The sequence below is a fragment of the Musa acuminata genome, chromosome BXJ1-6 (genome assembly GCF_036884655.1).
Source record: "Musa acuminata AAA Group cultivar baxijiao chromosome BXJ1-6, Cavendish_Baxijiao_AAA, whole genome shotgun sequence".
Lineage (NCBI taxonomy): Eukaryota > Viridiplantae > Streptophyta > Magnoliopsida > Zingiberales > Musaceae > Musa > Musa acuminata.
The window spans coordinates 42,630,370-42,647,757 of NC_088332.1; the positions used below are offsets into that span (position 1 = coordinate 42,630,370).

At 36.3% G+C, this 17,388-nt stretch overlaps 3 protein-coding genes across 4 annotated transcripts; 1 reads left to right on the top strand and 2 right to left on the bottom strand.

Annotated features, from left to right (window-relative positions):
• Positions 1 to 1,149: 1,149 nt before the first annotated feature.
• On the bottom strand, positions 1,150 to 2,111 carry LOC103989537 (uncharacterized). The gene is made up of 3 exons (XM_009408408.3): positions 1,700 to 2,111; positions 1,497 to 1,621; positions 1,150 to 1,413 (listed from the first exon to the last, which is right to left on the bottom strand). The coding sequence occupies exons 1-3, from the start codon at positions 1,844 to 1,846 to the stop codon at positions 1,350 to 1,352; spliced, it is 336 nt and encodes a 111-aa protein (XP_009406683.2). The 5' UTR covers positions 1,847 to 2,111; the 3' UTR covers positions 1,150 to 1,349.
• Positions 2,112 to 3,218: 1,107 nt separating this feature from the next.
• On the bottom strand, positions 3,219 to 5,028 carry LOC103989538 (auxin-responsive protein SAUR36-like). Of its 2 annotated transcripts, none has more exons than XM_009408411.3 (3): positions 4,958 to 5,028; positions 3,669 to 4,166; positions 3,219 to 3,530 (listed from the first exon to the last, which is right to left on the bottom strand). In XM_009408411.3, the coding sequence occupies exons 2-3, from the start codon at positions 4,129 to 4,131 to the stop codon at positions 3,502 to 3,504; spliced, it is 492 nt and encodes a 163-aa protein (XP_009406686.2). In that variant the 5' UTR covers positions 4,132 to 4,166; positions 4,958 to 5,028; the 3' UTR covers positions 3,219 to 3,501. The 2 variants fall into 2 exon arrangements, with proteins under 2 accessions (XP_009406686.2, XP_009406685.2); XM_009408410.3 differs by lacking the exon at positions 4,958 to 5,028 and adding an exon at positions 4,247 to 4,266.
• An 849-nt stretch (positions 5,029 to 5,877) lies between these two features.
• Positions 5,878 to 8,839, top strand: LOC103989540 (uncharacterized). The gene is made up of 6 exons (XM_009408412.3): positions 5,878 to 6,229; positions 6,644 to 6,737; positions 6,956 to 7,029; positions 7,135 to 7,191; positions 7,269 to 7,535; positions 8,521 to 8,839. Exons 1-6 carry the CDS (start codon positions 6,125 to 6,127, stop codon positions 8,623 to 8,625), a joined length of 702 nt encoding a protein of 233 aa, XP_009406687.2. The 5' UTR covers positions 5,878 to 6,124; the 3' UTR covers positions 8,626 to 8,839.
• The last annotated feature ends 8,549 nt before the right edge of the window (positions 8,840 to 17,388 follow it).

A 17,388-nucleotide genomic window follows, 5' to 3' on the forward strand; every position in this document is an offset into this window, starting at 1 on the left:
TTGTAGTGGCAACTTTTGCTTTTCATTAGAATGAACAGATAGTTTGCTGCTTCTGGTATTGTAGAAATGAAGGTGATTGAGTTTGCACTGCAGCTGTTCTGAGTTCTGAAGCTACAATTATCTATAACAGAACTCAGAAGAACAGAAACATGATCTCTTATATTTGGGGATTGGGGGAGTAGAAGACCATAATTAGCTTACAAGCTCCATAGGAAGAATTCTCCTTGGCAAGATAAGATTTTTCGGTTAACCATTAAGAATGAAGTATAAACACAAACTGCAGAACCTCAGGAAGACATAAAGAAGAACAAGAACACCAATAAGTAACATTCCTAGCTTGATCAACCTGAAAACAAGCCACAAATTTATGTAAGACATTGGGAACTCAAAATCTGATTTCTTGTTCTCAAGATCGACTGGCCTCTCCTGTTATTCCTACAACTTTGACTCATATTTTTTCATCTATGATCACAGGGACTATATGATTAGCAAGACCTCAATCCTCACTTCATCTCATCTTAGCTTCAGTTGGTCATAACTCTCTATTTCAGTTTTGCTAAATTTCTTTTTTTTTCTTCTTAAAGTAGGCTTAAGTTTTACAGAATCATTTTCATCTGTGCATATATGAAAATTCGCAAAACCTATCTTTTATAGGTGAATGATTCTTCGAAGCCAAGCTGTAAATAGAGGCATTTTTTCACTTAAAATTATGAAGCTATGAACTCAGTGCAACCGAAACAACTGAACATAATTGTGACATCTCTGCAGCTATTTTTATGTTCTAACAATTGAAATTCACTCAAAGAAGGTAAATTAAAGAGGTTAATGAAAGAAAATAGAAATAGAAATCATTGTGATTTGTGTATAGTTACCCTTTATAGGTTCTACTTGTTGTTATTCCAATTTATATATTGTTTGCTCTAAGAAAAAAGATATTGTTATTTCTTTTGCACCAAGAAAAAGATTCAATTGGTTTCATCTTTCCAACTTGAAGGTAGATTCCTATTAGTGTAATTGAATTGTGCCAGAAAATGTCCACAATTCTTCTTCTTTTATATAAATTCTTTCTTGCTCCAAGAAGTTTTACTTCTCAGAGGGAAAACATCATGACTTCAAGGAACTTCACTTAGATCTCCACAATTCAAAGTATACTATAACATTAAAACTTCATTTTCAGAAACCAAATTTACATATGATAAGTTCAATGCCTTACATCCATCAGTAACAATATCTGGACTTATCTAAAAAGTAACTCAGACCTGATTCACTTATTCTAAGCATGCCTTTTGATGCTTGCAAGACAGTCAAATTTATCAACATACCAAGCTCTAGCTATGATCAATAGTAGACTAGTAAAAGGCATCTTCATTAGCCTGAATCATCATCATTCTCAGGAAATTAGGGACTCTATTCCTGTAAAAAGGGAAAAAAAAATTCTCTAAGTGCTCAATTGTCATTGCAATATGTTTATGGTAATAAGTTTTGATCAACTATACCTGTCGAATTTTTTTCGTGCCAAAGATCGTTGATCGAATCGTGGTCCTTCATCAAATCCTTCACAGACTATTTCTCCCTTTTCATCTCTGAAACATATTACCCCCAGGGCTTGATCTTCAAAAACCTGGCAATAAAAGAAATAAGAACCAAAGAGATCCAATGAACACCAAAATAGTTGCTTGAGTTGTAGCAGATATTATACCTTGGTATCTGTACCAGATGTGTTTGATGAAACTGATACTTTGGGTGATATCTTGCTGTTATGACACAAGGAAGCTCTGCTGCTGGTCTTCTCAGGATGATAACCTCCTGGAATGATGATGTTAGTGTAAGAGAATCTGATTGCCATGGTGATCAGTCCTCCTCTACCTCTTCCTTCTCTAGAAGATAGATTGTTTGCTTTCAGAGCTTTCAGAGGAAACTGAGAGGGAAACAGAAGACCTTAAGGTCAGGTTGTCACATTCCTATGAAGCTAATGTAGCGGAAAGCAGAAGGGGGATAGGAAGGAGATCTGAAGTTTGATTTCTTGATCTCCATTTGATTGACTAAATTGCTTTGCCATTGAGGACAGTTTCATCATAGAGTTGATGGTGTGTTGACCTTTTAGTAATGTAATCATGGTGATCTGTCTCATTTGATCAAATAGATGAGGTGTAGAGGTTGCTAAAGAGTGCAACAACTTAATGTCAAAAAGATGATGAGTGCTTGCAAAGTCTTTTCCATTTCTCATTGTTTCTGTTATCCTTATCCTGTTGCATAGCAAGTGCAGGTCCACTCAGGTCTTTTCTTTTCAGGGGAAATCATGACATACAACTATTGATGCACATAGTCAATCAGGTTTGCATTCCTTGAATTGTTTCCACTTTTTGTTCCTTGAGATATCAAGGAGGGATGATTTCCTTGCTGTTGACAATACAAACTTGATGTATGAAATCTCTAAACCTTGGCATAAGCCTATAACTTGAATATAACCAAGCAGAGAAGAAAAAAAAGGAAGAAATATTAACTATAAATTCTCACTAAATATGTGATATTTAACCGAATCCACTTCTTAGTTACGAAGAAAAATGTTTCAAATATCGATTAGACCTGTATATGTCAGCCCATCCAACTGATAATTGATATCAAGTTGAATCGTATAGATTAGTATTTCTTTTATTTTTTTAACTTTTTTCTACGGTATAATATCTAATATATAAGTATTGTCTTCGTCCCATAAGATATCGCAATCGATAACTGATAGAGATTTTAAATCTTAAATAGAAACACCAGGGCATGAAAACCTGATCAGGTGGAAGGCTAATACCAGACTGATCTGGCTCAGTGAAAACCTGCTTAATCCATGAGTGTGTGGGTTTTAGTTGTGGTCCTGTCATTCTAATAGCAGGTCTCAATTATCCATGCAAATGCTGTCCAGCTCTATCTCTCCCATTAGCTTATGTTTTAATGCAAATGGTAGTGAACATGAAGTCATCTGCTATGTGCAATTTTTGAGCTGGTTGGCCATTGTGGACTGTATTCGAGTGCTGCCTGCCTTCACTCAACTTGCATCTTCTTTGACAGGGCAAAGGAAGTAGAAATGGACTAGAAAGTGATCCCCTCACAAGAAAAACCCGAGTAGCTCACACATGTATAAGCATATACTGATGAAGGAACAAAAACTGCGTAACTAAGGATAATTCAAATGACAATGGATTGATCATCAAATGGCTGACAAAATCTACTTAAAATGTTGCATTCCATGTCATGAATAGATTGTCATTTCCAATGGTTGAGTGTGTTGAAGATTACATGACTGAGAGAACAGGGAATGTGGTTCAGCTGAATTCCAGCAGCTTCCCTGAGGTCTAGGAAAGGAGGTAGGGAAGACATGTTTTACGAGCTGTTACATAGCCCCAACTCCTCAAGCTTGACATGCTGAATGCATCATCAGATTCCTAATCCACTTTGGATGTGGTTCTATCAACTCCTGGAATGCTGTAGCAGACTAAGAACAATGCAATGTCATTCCTTCAGCCCTGTTGGATTTCCTTCTACAATTGCAGAAGAGAGAGAACAAAAAGAATTAGTGAAACATGAGGTGCATTATTCAATTCCATTGCCGAAAAAGAATGCAGAGTAAATGTATGATGGTCTCAGCTACCATGGAGCAGTGGAAGGAAAGCATATACCATCGTCGATGAGGCCCTTGGCATGTCGTTCCATGCACTGGAGGATGTACTTGAACGTCTCGATCTCACAGGGGATGGTGAGCGCGCCCTTGTGATCGAAGCCGAACTCCTCCTCGGCCTTCTGGAGCAGCAGCCTGAACACCGGGAGGCCGAGGTAAGTGGTGGGGATCACGAACCTCCGCTGCTCCGGTCCTACGTACACCGGGCAGTACCCCTTGGGCACGTCCGGCGGCGCCTCCGGGCTTCGACAGCACTCCTCGTCGGAGTCACAAAGCAGCAGCGCGCTCTTCAGCCGCTTGTCGACGGCGGGAGGCACGCCAGCCGCCTTGCGTCGGCCCTCCTTTGGCCGGAGGGCAGCGGAGTGCCATTTCTGAAGGATCTCCCGCAGCCTCACGATCTGCCTGATGCCGGTCAACTTCCCACCTTTGTCAGCCATGGCCGCAGGAGGAAGCTGAACGCTCATCAGTTGTCAGTGGCCTCCGGCGTTCATTGCTCCGCCTGCACAACAATTAGATGATCATGCGATGATGATGGCAATATCTCAACACACCTCAATGACTCTGCAACAACACGATTACTGCAAACTGCTCTTCTGGATCGACCAATCAGTAACATTAGCAGCTCACATCACAAGGATTACTTGGGAGATTAGATCAGGAAGAGCCAAGTTTAAGTATGACAACATGCAGACAGGGACAAGGATGATACCAACATAGCAGCACATGGTGACAAGCTTCAACCGGAATCTCGTACAAGATCTTACATATAACAAGATTTTATATTTCGGACAACTTTGATGCACCATGTGAGGTTCCTGACATTAAATCTAATCTAATTCAATTCTCCATACACATGTATCAAATGGAACCATCCACAAGTTCCAGCTGCGGGTGAGTTAACGAGGATTTGGACATCTAATCTGGGGAGTCACATTCATGACACAGCTTCGCATTTATTATAATAACAAATCTGGCAAACAACATTCCAGGATTCACCCCATGGGATGGAGAAATTGGATTGTTACAGCAAAAAATGACACTAATTTCGTAGGTTTTGGAGATTAGTTCTTGAAACAGTTTCAATTGAAAGAAATAAGAACAGATGCAACCCTTGTAAGTGCCATAAATTTCCTATATATTATACATCTATTGCGGTGATGAACTAAGAATATTTAAGCTATAAAATCACAAACTAAATTACAGGACAAGAAGATCAAATTGCAGATTCCACTCCTACGAATCAAATATGGAATTAATCATATATAATACATGTTTGGAAACTATTGATACCTTGGGAGGGATTAAAGATGAGGTGAGGCTGCCGTTGTAAATGGAGAAAGAAGGGTCTTGGGAAGACGAAGAACAAGAATAAGAAAGGAAGAAAGGAAACCTCGAATGACGACCTTACCCCCGAGGTTTGAAGTTGTACCGCGCATAAGCGATGTCACCCGAGGGCAATATGGGAAGGTCAAAAATAGACGAGTTGGCCAGGTCAATGGTCAATGGTCAACGCGTCAACCTCGGACGAACATTCCCGCCCGATCGAAGCGCCGAACGGACGGTCCTCCGTAGAGGCCTCGCTGGCCTCCTCCACGCCGTGCGATCCCCGACTCATCGGACGGTCGAGATTGATTGATTGATTGATTCAGAAATTGTCCTAAATGGATTTAAGTAAATTTCACTATTTTGAACCATTAAGGAAAACATATTTGTAGGTACAAATCTTTTGTAATAGTCTTCAGAGATGAAATTATGAGAATAAAATATTTTTAATATTTTTAAATTCGGAAAATATTATTTAATATTGATGTAGTCATCCTAAGAGTTCTACCTTATCATTGATCTGCCAAACGTTGGGGGTGACTCCACCGACCCAAACACCACGAGTGGGTCCAACGTGGGCTCCAACTTATTTCTCCAATTATAAGAGAGATAGCCAGTAAGGTCAGAACGTAACACACGTAACTTCTACTCACTCTGGGACCCACACGTTAGTCCGGCAAACGACGCCGTCAACGTTGAACCCGAGAGACGTTTCTAGACTTGAGACAAAAATATCTGCGCTCCAAGCCCATCTCGATCGTTCGTCGATATACTCACCGCACATCATACGGTCTGCAACTGGTGGTGACTAAACCAACGTAAAGCAAGATCTGACTCTTCCTCTGGTTCGGATTCGGTGAGGACAGGGGCCATGGTGAGGTTACCCTAAGAACCTCGTTGCAGCCGGAAACCAATAACAAATGTGACGGACTGTTTCCGGATGGCTGCTAGGAGGAGGACGCGGAGGAGCAGGCCCGGGTTCTTCCCAGTCCTCGACATTTGCATTTCTGCCTCCTCTCTCTCTCGCGTCCTCCCTCACGGAATTCTTCCTGGTCGCGTGCCTGAGTCGTGGGACGCATGAACATGGACGAGCTTTGATCTGTTCCTGCGAATTTCGGAGGCCTCGCGGTTGCAATGGCGGCCGAAGAGGACAAAAGCGGCGACTTCTACGCCGTGTTGGGGCTCAGGAAGGAGTGCTCCGAAACCGAGCTGAGGAATGCGTACAAGAAGCTTGCCATGGTACGTTTGGGACTCAGTCTCTTCTTTTCGTCAAATCGATGGCCGGCCTCGGATTCAATCGACTGGAAGAGCGGAAATATCATAGCTTTGGTGTAATCAAAGCGATTTGATGGACGATCCATCGAAAAGTTTCGATTTTTACCTTGTTCTCTCGGGCTTTAACGTTCGTTCTGTATGATTACTCTATAAGGTTCTTGTTTCCTTGAATGATTTTGATTGCCGGTGTTTGGAATTGGTAGGAACTGCATCATTTCTTTAGATGATTCGGGGTCCCTTTTCATGATCTGCTGTCATCGTCTGCGGTTCTCGCTTTCGAACGATAAAAGCTGTGACTCAACATTTGTAAGTCGTGGATCGGTTAAAGCCTTTGCCATTAACAAAGGTGTTCTTGTCCCTTTCTCAAATGACCAACAGAGGTGGCATCCGGATAAGTGCTTGGCTTCGGGAAATGCTCGAATCGTGGGGGAAGCCAAGGAGAAGTTTCAGGAGATCCAGAAAGCCTACTCTGGTTTGTTCCTCTTCTCCTCTTCTTCTCCTTCCAACTGCCCTGTTCTGTTTGAGCTTATACTGTACCACGAACCTTCCATTTCAGAAACAATTTGCAATGCTAGATACTATATTAATAAGCAGCAATTCTCTCTGTAGCGGAATTAGAAAACATATCGTGGTTTTATTCCATAAAAAAAAAGACATTTTTGTGGTTCATTGTGCTTCGATTTTGAGCAGTTCTCTCAGACTCCAATAAGAGATTCCTGTACGATGCGGGAGTCTACGACAACGATGATGACAATGACGAAAACGTATGTCCTCAGTGGTAACGGTAGTCGGTACACATGTTCTATAGTCTACTCACTGTAACTAATGGTGTTCTTCTTGGTATTTTCTCACAATTGATAACTCTGCAGGGTATGGGAGACTTTATAGGGGAGATGTTGGAGATGATGAGCCAAACGAAACCCAATGTAAGACTAATTTTCTTGCCATTTGAATTCTCTGATCCTTTCTGTGCTCTTTGGCTAATTGGTCTATTAACGTGCAGGAGAACAGCCAAGATAGCTTCCAGGAGCTGCAGGAGCTGTTTGTGGAGATGTTCCAGGACGACCTGGATGCCGGATTTGGTGGTTCCATCTTCCACGATTGCCCCTGGGCTCAACCGACCAATGGCCAAGATTGCTGGACTTCATCGGGACTGCACTTTGCTAATGGAAGGAGTAAGTGTGGCAACAAGCGAGGCAACTCAGCTGTGAACTTGGGAAAGGTCAATCTTGAAGAGTTGGAACATGGTACCAGCGACTTCTATTTTGGGGTGAGTCACTGACTCATGGGGTCTCATCTTTTCCTTATAATCCCTCATGAGCTGGAACTGAATTGTTTTGTGTGCTAATAAGCTATGTAAAATCTAGTTGATGTCAACTATTAAGTAAGTCTTCACCCATGTATGGCAAAGTAATTAAAGCATACATATGCCATCCTATGGTCATGATCCAGTTGACCTTAAGATATCAGTGATTGTAGGTCGACTGTAAACAAAAAATATATGGACGTAGCTGGACAAGGATAAGGTATCCTATAAAAACTGAAATGAGAATCTGATGCAATTATATTTTATGTATCATATGAGGATTGAAGGTTCGCTGCATGATCTGACCATGACTTGTCATAGGTAGGAACTGATTTTATGAGGCTGGCCATGACTTGTGATAGGTAGGAACTGATTTTGCTTTATACATAAGATGCACTTTATTAGATGGCGTAACATGATTAATCTATGATGTAACCATGGTATATGAATGTATACCATTTCAATATTTAGGTAGGAGTGGCTTCCATGAAGAACTATCAACCTGAGTGATGGATCTGATTTGAATTATTTCCAGAAGCAAATTAAGCTGTTTTATATGCTTGTTCACCCTACTCTGTGATGTGGCATTATTGCTGTACTTTTAACAATGATTCAATTTTGAGTAAGAAAAGGGTGGCATGTATTACAAGGCTATCCGCTAATGCATCCAACAAAAAGTGGTTTTGGGAGGGTCAATATTTGCAACCACACCATGAAATTGTTAAGCTGTTTCCATGACTTGACCCTAGCAGTTCATAAAGGAGAAATCCTGCTGTGACAATGAGACTCGTTTCTAATGGACTGAACCAATAGAGTAGAATGTATCGCTTTATGTGATCTATTTAAATTTCATTCCATGGCATTTTATTTTCTGAAATAATGCTCAACTTTACTAGTTAACAATACTCCTGATTACTGCTTTATAATTTTTCATGATTTGTGCTGGCAGCTGAATGATGCAGCACAGCCATCACAAGGGAAAGGAGGCAGTAATAACAAGAGAAGGAATGGAAGAAAGCAAAAGGTTTCATCCAATCATGATGTCTCATCCTGAGAGATCTCAGTTTAGAGCTTCTAGTTCACACCCCATGTTTCCTTTTGTTCAGTTATTTGTCAAAATTTCCTATTCTCATGCTTTTAACTCCCGAATTGCAAACCATGACTCTTTGCCTGGGACCTTTCGGCCGCAGGGTAGTGACCTAGTTTCTCAATTGTATGCACTCTGATTGGTAGCTGTTTGAAATAGGATAAATTGGTGCTTGGTTCAAGATGTTCAATAATTTCCTACTGTTAACCCTGTTGTATTTTCTTGGTATAAGGTTCTTTATATGCTTAGTGCCAAAAACAAAACTACAGAGACATGGTCATCGGTAGTGTGCCTTCTGGAACGGTTACTTACTATGTTGATTTAATTTGCTTTACTCTAAAATGACATACAACTAATGCTTTATAATGTTAGGTAGCTGTGCACATGCTATATCGAAATTATGTTTTGATGTTCCTTTAATGATCTGGCTTTGGTGTTTAGACTATAAGCATTCGGATAAAAATTTTGATATATTATTTAGAGTTGTATAGCTCTGTTACAGATGTGTGCAAAGGTAAAATAAGTAGCTTTCAGGATATGTTAGTTAAAGAAGAGCATAATTGATTGTTCATGACATACCTGTTATGTATGAGTAATGAGATTTTGGAGTCTGGTCTCTTACAGGAACATTTTGACAGGATGATGTGAAGTGCATTATTTAGGCACAGGCTGTGATTTAGATGAGTAACTATCACAGGATATGATTGAAGGCATATCACAAATGAGAAATAATGTAAACTAGACATCAGAAGGAATTAAGGAAGAATGACACGAAAAGATACAAAATATATATTCTGAGGAATCATTAGATAAAGATTGCATACCTCCTGCTGTGTCCTGATTCGGAATGAGCCGACAGCTTATAGGAGCTTCCATTGAAGGTGTTTTCTAGGATCATATTAGCTGACACAGTGCTGTCATGTCTCATGGTCCACAGAACATGCAAGTCTCCATGGCTATGGTGGATGAACTGGGACTGAACATTTGAAAGATGGTGGTATGAATCTGTATGATTGGAGTCAGGAAGCCTCTGATACTGGCTGAACCTTTGTGGGCACAGTTCCACAGAGATCCTTGGCCTGAAATATTGCAAAGTCTCGAAGGCTTTGTGGTGCCCCAATCTTTGCAATGGCAACTTTTTATTATCTTTCGTGGGAAAGTGACAATACTTTGTTTGTTAGTATGAAATTGGCCTCCTTGTTGGTCCTTTTACCTTCATCTTCATCTTGAAGAAGATCCTAACTATTACAATGACACTGGAGCAAACTAAGGTGCATGAATCCACCTTCAATATATCCTGCTCTGTAGGTTTTCTGGAGGCTCCAACCCAATGCCACCATGATCTGTGCCTCTGATTGGCTGACATTGTTTGGCTGTCATCATCATCATCTTGTAAAAGGCTGCTTGTCGTACTGCACTCAGCTAATTCTTTCACATAAAGTATTAGCAGAGGCTCCACCACAAACCAGATGCATGAACTGAATGTATGTGAGGCTAGAAAACTTTTTGAGGCTAGATATGCTTTTGTTGGGACATGAATTTTGATAAATTCAATGAATATGATTGTAGAAAATTATAAAGAACACAAGCTCTTATTATAATCTAGTTGTTTGCATAACTCACTTATGGATATCTTGATGAAAATAAAAAAATTTATCTTATAGATATTTAAGGTTTTAATTTTTTAATAACAATAATAATAATTAAATCATAAGCCTCAATTATCTGAGATCAATTATATGAATTTTTTATTATCATTGAGATCTATAAAAGGTAAGGTTATATGTTTAGTTAAACTCAGATTACTTAAATTTTTATTGATAGTTTCTATTATTTTTTTAGATTTTTTTTATCTTTCATCGTATCATTAATATTAATTATTTCATTAAAACTTTTTATATTTTTTCATACCATTAATATTAATTATTATCTTAAAATCTTCTAAATAAATAAATAAATATATATATATATATAATCTTAAATAATTTTTTTTCTTTTTTATTTAGTAAAATAATACCTAATTATTCATGAATAATAATATTTTTTAATTTTTTTAGTAACTTTACACATCTATCTTAATCTTCTTATTTCAATAGATAATATAAATTTTTTATATATTATTTTTTAATTATCTAACAAAGAATTATTGATCCCACAATAGTCTTATGTAAATCTTAATAGTTAGCCTCTAATATGTCTTCTCATGATGAAATTTTACATACTGTTCATATATTTTTTTTTCTTCATAAAACTAATTTGGGTTGGTCAATCTGAATCAATTATTATTTACCATCAAAAGTTGTGGTATAGATATAAACCTTTAAATTAGGTGCCACTTCAGCACATTGCCACCTCCCATCAAAATAATTTAATGTTGATACCAAATTCTTACAATATCCCAATTTTACCCTCACACAATATATTTGGGAACGAATAACCAAGGGCATATTTGTAAGTGTGCACGTGGATTATATATTTAATATCTTCCTTTCTCTAATTCCTGTTATACCCCTCCTGCTGATCTCCGGCGCAAACACCCACCGTGCGTTGCCGTCAATCCGCCATGACGTGCGTCCCACAACTTGACGACGCTGCCGTTAAGCGCCGTCATGTCCTGGTAACGGTGCCAAACCCAGGTCTTCCCTGGTCATAACGGCAATCCACTCCATACCCCACCCGCCGTCCCGAGGCGCCCTCACTCGCAGGTCGACATTGCTCACGTCTTCATCCTCGTCCTCCTCTTCTTCGTCGACGTCGTCGTCTTCGATATGGAAGCTCCCGGCCGCAGCGGCGGAATAATACGCAGTGAACCGGGCCTTGACGATGATCGCCGCCTCCGCGGCCGCCGAGTTGACCACGAAGGCCGAGCCGACCTCGGGGACAGGAGAGGTGGGGGTGGGAGGGTGGATGAATTTGGAACCGGCAACTCTGACGGCCCAGAGGCCGAGGGCAGTGGCGGCGGCGGCCACGAGGGCGAGGCATGCCCACGCGGAGCCACAGAGTGAGTAGAGGCGGGAGACGACGGCGCCAAGGCTCACCTCAAGGAGGTGCATTTCGGGAATAAGAGTAAAAAGAGGTAGCGTTGAGTAGTGCAAATATATATACACACACACATACATATATATATATATATATATATATATATATATATATATATATATATATATATGAGTAATAATAATAGCATAAAAATATTATTTTTTACAATAAAATAAGACTATGAAGAAAAAGTTACATACATTTCAGCATCACAAATTAATCACATTTTGTCCACAACAAAAGTCACTTTCTGATAATACAAATCATATACACGATGAATAACATGGACCAGAAAAGAGTCATCGAGGATACAAATAAACTAATTTTAATATGACTTAAGACCAAGACATTCAAGCTTGACTGAGAAGTTTGATCGCAATAAATAGTTCAACCGCTTGATTGATACCGTTGTATGTAAATATCGCTCACAATAACTTGATACAAAGCAATAGATAGAAAATTGAAGGACGGATTCTTCTACCTTGGTATTTGCTCTTCATGCATCTATGTCAAATACTCATTGAGAACACATGCAGCAATTACCATAGAGTGGAAAAATTAATATGAACAGGCTCCCTTGCAGATAATTCTCTGGACATCAGAGAAAAATAGACAAAGGAATCCATCAACGTTCTACATACTATATTTATGTATATTTATGTCATGTCTAAGTGGTTTCTCAATAGGAAGAAGGATGGGGGAGTGAGGTCGGGCTAGGGAAGCTAGCTTCGAGGCTACGAATGAACCTTCGAGGGTATCATGAGATGGAGTCGATGGGCGCTTGGTCCACGTTAGAATCCTACACAACAGATTAATGTCAGGAGAGATTTCCGACTCGATACCTTGATTAAATAGTTACTGCTATCATTCGACTCCAATTTTATTTTTACAGTTTGTGTTTTGTTATTTTAACTTCTTTTATTTTTTTCAATGAGAGCCTCTTAGTTTTATACTCGTAAAGAGTTCTTTCTTTTATCCTTCTAATTTTATCCCTTAAAAAGACAATGAGTTTATTCCTGCATTATTCTTTTTTTATTTTTTTTTATTTTTCGTTTGGTTTCATTGGACATATTTTAAATAGGTTCCAAAGATTTCAATCGGATAACTTTAAATCATTATCAAAATATAAATTTGAGAAATAAAATTTAAATTTTAACATAAAGTATGAAAAATATATAAAATAATTTACAGTACAAATCAACCAAAAAATTCTGATATTATTATATTTAAATAATATTAGAGTAATTTATAGATATAAATTACTTATAATGTTGTGCAAAAAAAGAAAAGAAAAATCAAAATTTATACTCCATATGAGTATAAATTACTTATAATATTATACTCATATGGAGTATTGTTCACAATATAAAACTGGCCTACCAATTCAAACGGGTAAAATGAAAATTTTACAGCAAAGTTTGTCAAATTATCTATAGGTAATTGTATCATGGAAAACCATAACATATAGAAATATTTCCCTTGAATAATTGGCAAAGCCTCTTGGAACACAAGCAACCTTGTAGATCCTAATTAGCAAAAAGAACTTCTTCTAATAGCAACATAAACATAAGCCTTTTGTCTTTTCAAGGCATGAAGATTGAATTCATACCACCTTCATCAATTGCTCTTATTACACTAGACATCAAAAGAAAATAGGTGACTTCTTGTCAATAATGGTGAAAGGTTATCATAAATAGAGTAAACTTAGTTAAACAAATAAAATAGAAATAGGCACTGAGATGGATTAGGAATTATGAATTGGATTAGGAATTATGCGATCTTCTATACTGAATGGCACCGTTTTGTTATTGTTGTTATAGTAGTAGAAATCTTGTCTAAGCTTTTCTTGTGGTGTTTAATGAAGGTATTGCACTGAGATGATAGGGAAGAAGGGTTGAATGGGATTGATTGCTGCGTTCGAGCTAATAAAAGTCTTGCATGATAATAAATTCTTCGAATCAATCTTCATATCAGCTCTTGTTCTTTGCACAAAGTTGTCTTTGTTTCACCTGTGAGATATGATTCGAGAACAAGTTTCGATAATTTAACAGTTCAACCCTTGCAATTTTTATGGAAGAGAGGACATCACTAAATCCCTCGCAAGCTGAGAGTTGCAGACAAAACCTGGTTTTTGAGTAATGTCAAGCAAGATGACATATCACAGTGGACATAAATTATATATATATATATATATATATATATATATATATATATATATATATATATATATATATATATATATATATATATATATATATATATATATATATATATGTATATATATATATATATGTATATATATATATATATATATACATATATATATATATACATACATATATATATACATATATATATATATATACATATATATATATATATATATATATATACATATATATATATACATATATATATATATACATATATATATATATATATGTATATATATATATATATATATATATATATACATATATATATATATATATATATATATATACATATATATATATATATATATATACATATATATATATATATATATATATACATATATATATATATATTTATGTATATATATATATGTATGTATATATATATATACATATATATATATACATATATATATACATATACATATATATATATACATACATATATATATATACATACATATATATATACATATACATATATATATATATATACATATATATATACATATATACATATATATATATATATACATATATATGTATATATATATAGAGGAAAATAATAATAATAATAATAAATATAAAAAAATCAATTGATTGATTATCGTATCTCATTATAATCTGACCTATTTATAAAAAAAATTATAATTACATAAAAATAAATATATGATTTAATTTTAATATTGAAGGGGATAATATTCTTGATTCGTTACGAGGAATATTTTTTTTATGATATTCTTGATCGATAGACTTTCATATTCATAATAACGATAGATCTTTAAAATCTTAAATCAAAATTTTTAGTACTCGATTGAGTTCTATAATCATCAATCAATATCGAATTTTATTTCTTTCAAATTTCTTCACCTTTTTCTTTTTTTCGACTCCTTGAGTTATCTAGAAAATTATATTAGTATTGTTCAAAATGCTTCACATAGTTACTTATTATATATGTAAAATAACTCCTAGACTAATTAACTTTATACCTATGTCTTCCCTTTCTGTGTGGCTAATGCTTAGAGGTTCTTTCTTGAAGCCCTTTCCATTGGGGCAGGTATGTTTAAGTCTAAACAAAGGTATGCTCTTCTCTAATCTTCTACTGCAACTCCCAAAACAACAAGCGAAGGTATCCCCAGTTGTTTCAACTCTACCTTCTACTTCTTTCTTGATCACAAGGAACAGAAGGAAGCATGTTTCTCTCTTGTGAGACCAAAGAATAAAATGCAGCATAATATTTCTTCCACAGCTATAACTCATCTATAGAAATTTCTAGATTTCTTTTTGGTTATGAGTGATTTTTAGAGTTTTGCTCTTCCTAACGGTATCAATCTTATTTGAGCTATAAATTTATTAATCTGAAATTTTTTAAAATTTTGATCTTGTTTTAACTATATCATTTTATATAAAATTTTAATTTAGATAAAACTTTAATTTTTAAAAACTAAACTATTCTTTTTTTTTTCAGTACCTTACTTAAAAGATTCGAAATACAAATGTCTGCCTAAATACTTATTTTATTTAATTATTTAAAATTTATAAAATAGAGATAATATTTTTTGACCTCTTTATACTAAATTAAAATTATATGTTAACTCTTTCCTAAACCTCACACAAAAAAAAATATTTTTTTATTATTACAAAAGTCTAAGATATTATATGCCTATAGTATCATCGCAAAAAAGGAGTATAAAGATTACGGTGATGCATCTTTTTGAAAGCAAGATCCCAATATGATTAGCCATCCTATCAGTATATTCATCGTATTTTCTATAAATATAATATTATTGATATACTGCTAATAAATTCTAGCATTTTCTGAGATGCTCGACAATTATCATACGATGATGGTCAATGTCTTAATGATAACTTCATCAATAACGATCACTACTAAAAAGAGGATCAATAATGGCATGAGGCCTTTTACATATATTGATTGTTCCCCAAATCTTATATTGATGAAAATAATGATAATTAAGATTACGGAGGGTCTACTAAAAAAATAACAAACCCAACTCTATGAGGGTCATCCTAGGTTTTCATGCATTAGGATTAGGGTTACGCAAGTGTGAGATCCATCGTGAATTGCATTCATTAATCTTGCTTAATTTGATGGTCCCCCAAAATTCAGTCATGCAAGATGCTTGAAGACTCGAGAACTATACAGTCCTCCAAATTGACCTCTTCCCGTAGTCCCCAAACCCTAAGTTCATGGCATGTGAAGAGTTAGAAGAAGGTGGGTGAGGAAGCCACCCACCCATTGACTTTTCTTCTTTTGTTCTTAGACTAAAGAATCGATGATTGGTGAGTCCACCACCCACCCACACATACAATTTCTTCCACATGCATGCTCGTCCTGTGGATTCGATTTAATTATGTCACCCACAACACCTTTTCTTCCCCCCTATTGATTGGATCCATTTGCTTGGCATCATTTTGCCTTTGAATGGCTTTGTTTGGTCACCATCCACAAGCTTCCGAGCAACATCCACTGATTGCTTAAGAGGAATGGTGTTAGTCTATGAGTTAGGTTTTATAGTCAATTCAAATTGATCTAAGTCTCACTTCAATTCTTCCATCTCAATCAGCAAATCTTATTGATCTAAATCTTTTTGACATGTAAGGTATTTCGCATCAATTACAAATTATATGATGTTTTACCCATTTTAATTTCTTAAACAAGTATTAATGTATTTGTAATACTTGGAGTTGTATATTTTAGACAATTAAAACATTAGAATCTAATGCGAGATGTTATCGAATCCCCAAATTGCTCAGTGCCTCTTCATTGCCTCGAGGGGGTGCAACCCCTTGGAAAGTGCCACGCTATTGACCTATTCTGAGTGATCTTTTGGTTTATTCTAATTTAACCCTTTTTGACTTTTTGTATGTGAGATTGATCTCCAAGAAATTAGGTGACTGACTTCAAAAGATTTTTGTAGTTGAAGAACAATTTGGACATCATATTCATGAATCTTACCCTTAAAATCAAGAAAACCACAAACAGTCTCCAACATGAAAGAGTTGAAAGCTTCTGAAAACAACTCAGATTTCACCTCAAAGATAGAATTACATATTCATCTCAATTTAAATTGTACCTTTCTTTTTCATTTTCACTCAATCTCATAGATGTTGGAGGAGTCATGTGATATTATTGTCTTTTTTTTGGTTTGAAGTCTGGGATGTGTGAGAGCTTGCAATGGCAGTCTCACCTGTACTTTTCCCTTGGCAGACTATGAAGGCTTTTGGGAAGAAGACAACCCTTCAAGTCCTGGCTTGCACATGAAAACGTGTGAGGAAACTGAGAAACCGTGTTCTTGCAGAGTTTGTGGATGGTGCAGACTTCTAGAGGGATTATATTATATATTATTGTGACAACAATTTCTTGATTCAGGAAGAGTCATCATCTAAGTCTCCAATTTGGGACAATTAGAAAAGAACAAAGAATTCAGCTGGATAATCTTTAATCAGGTCT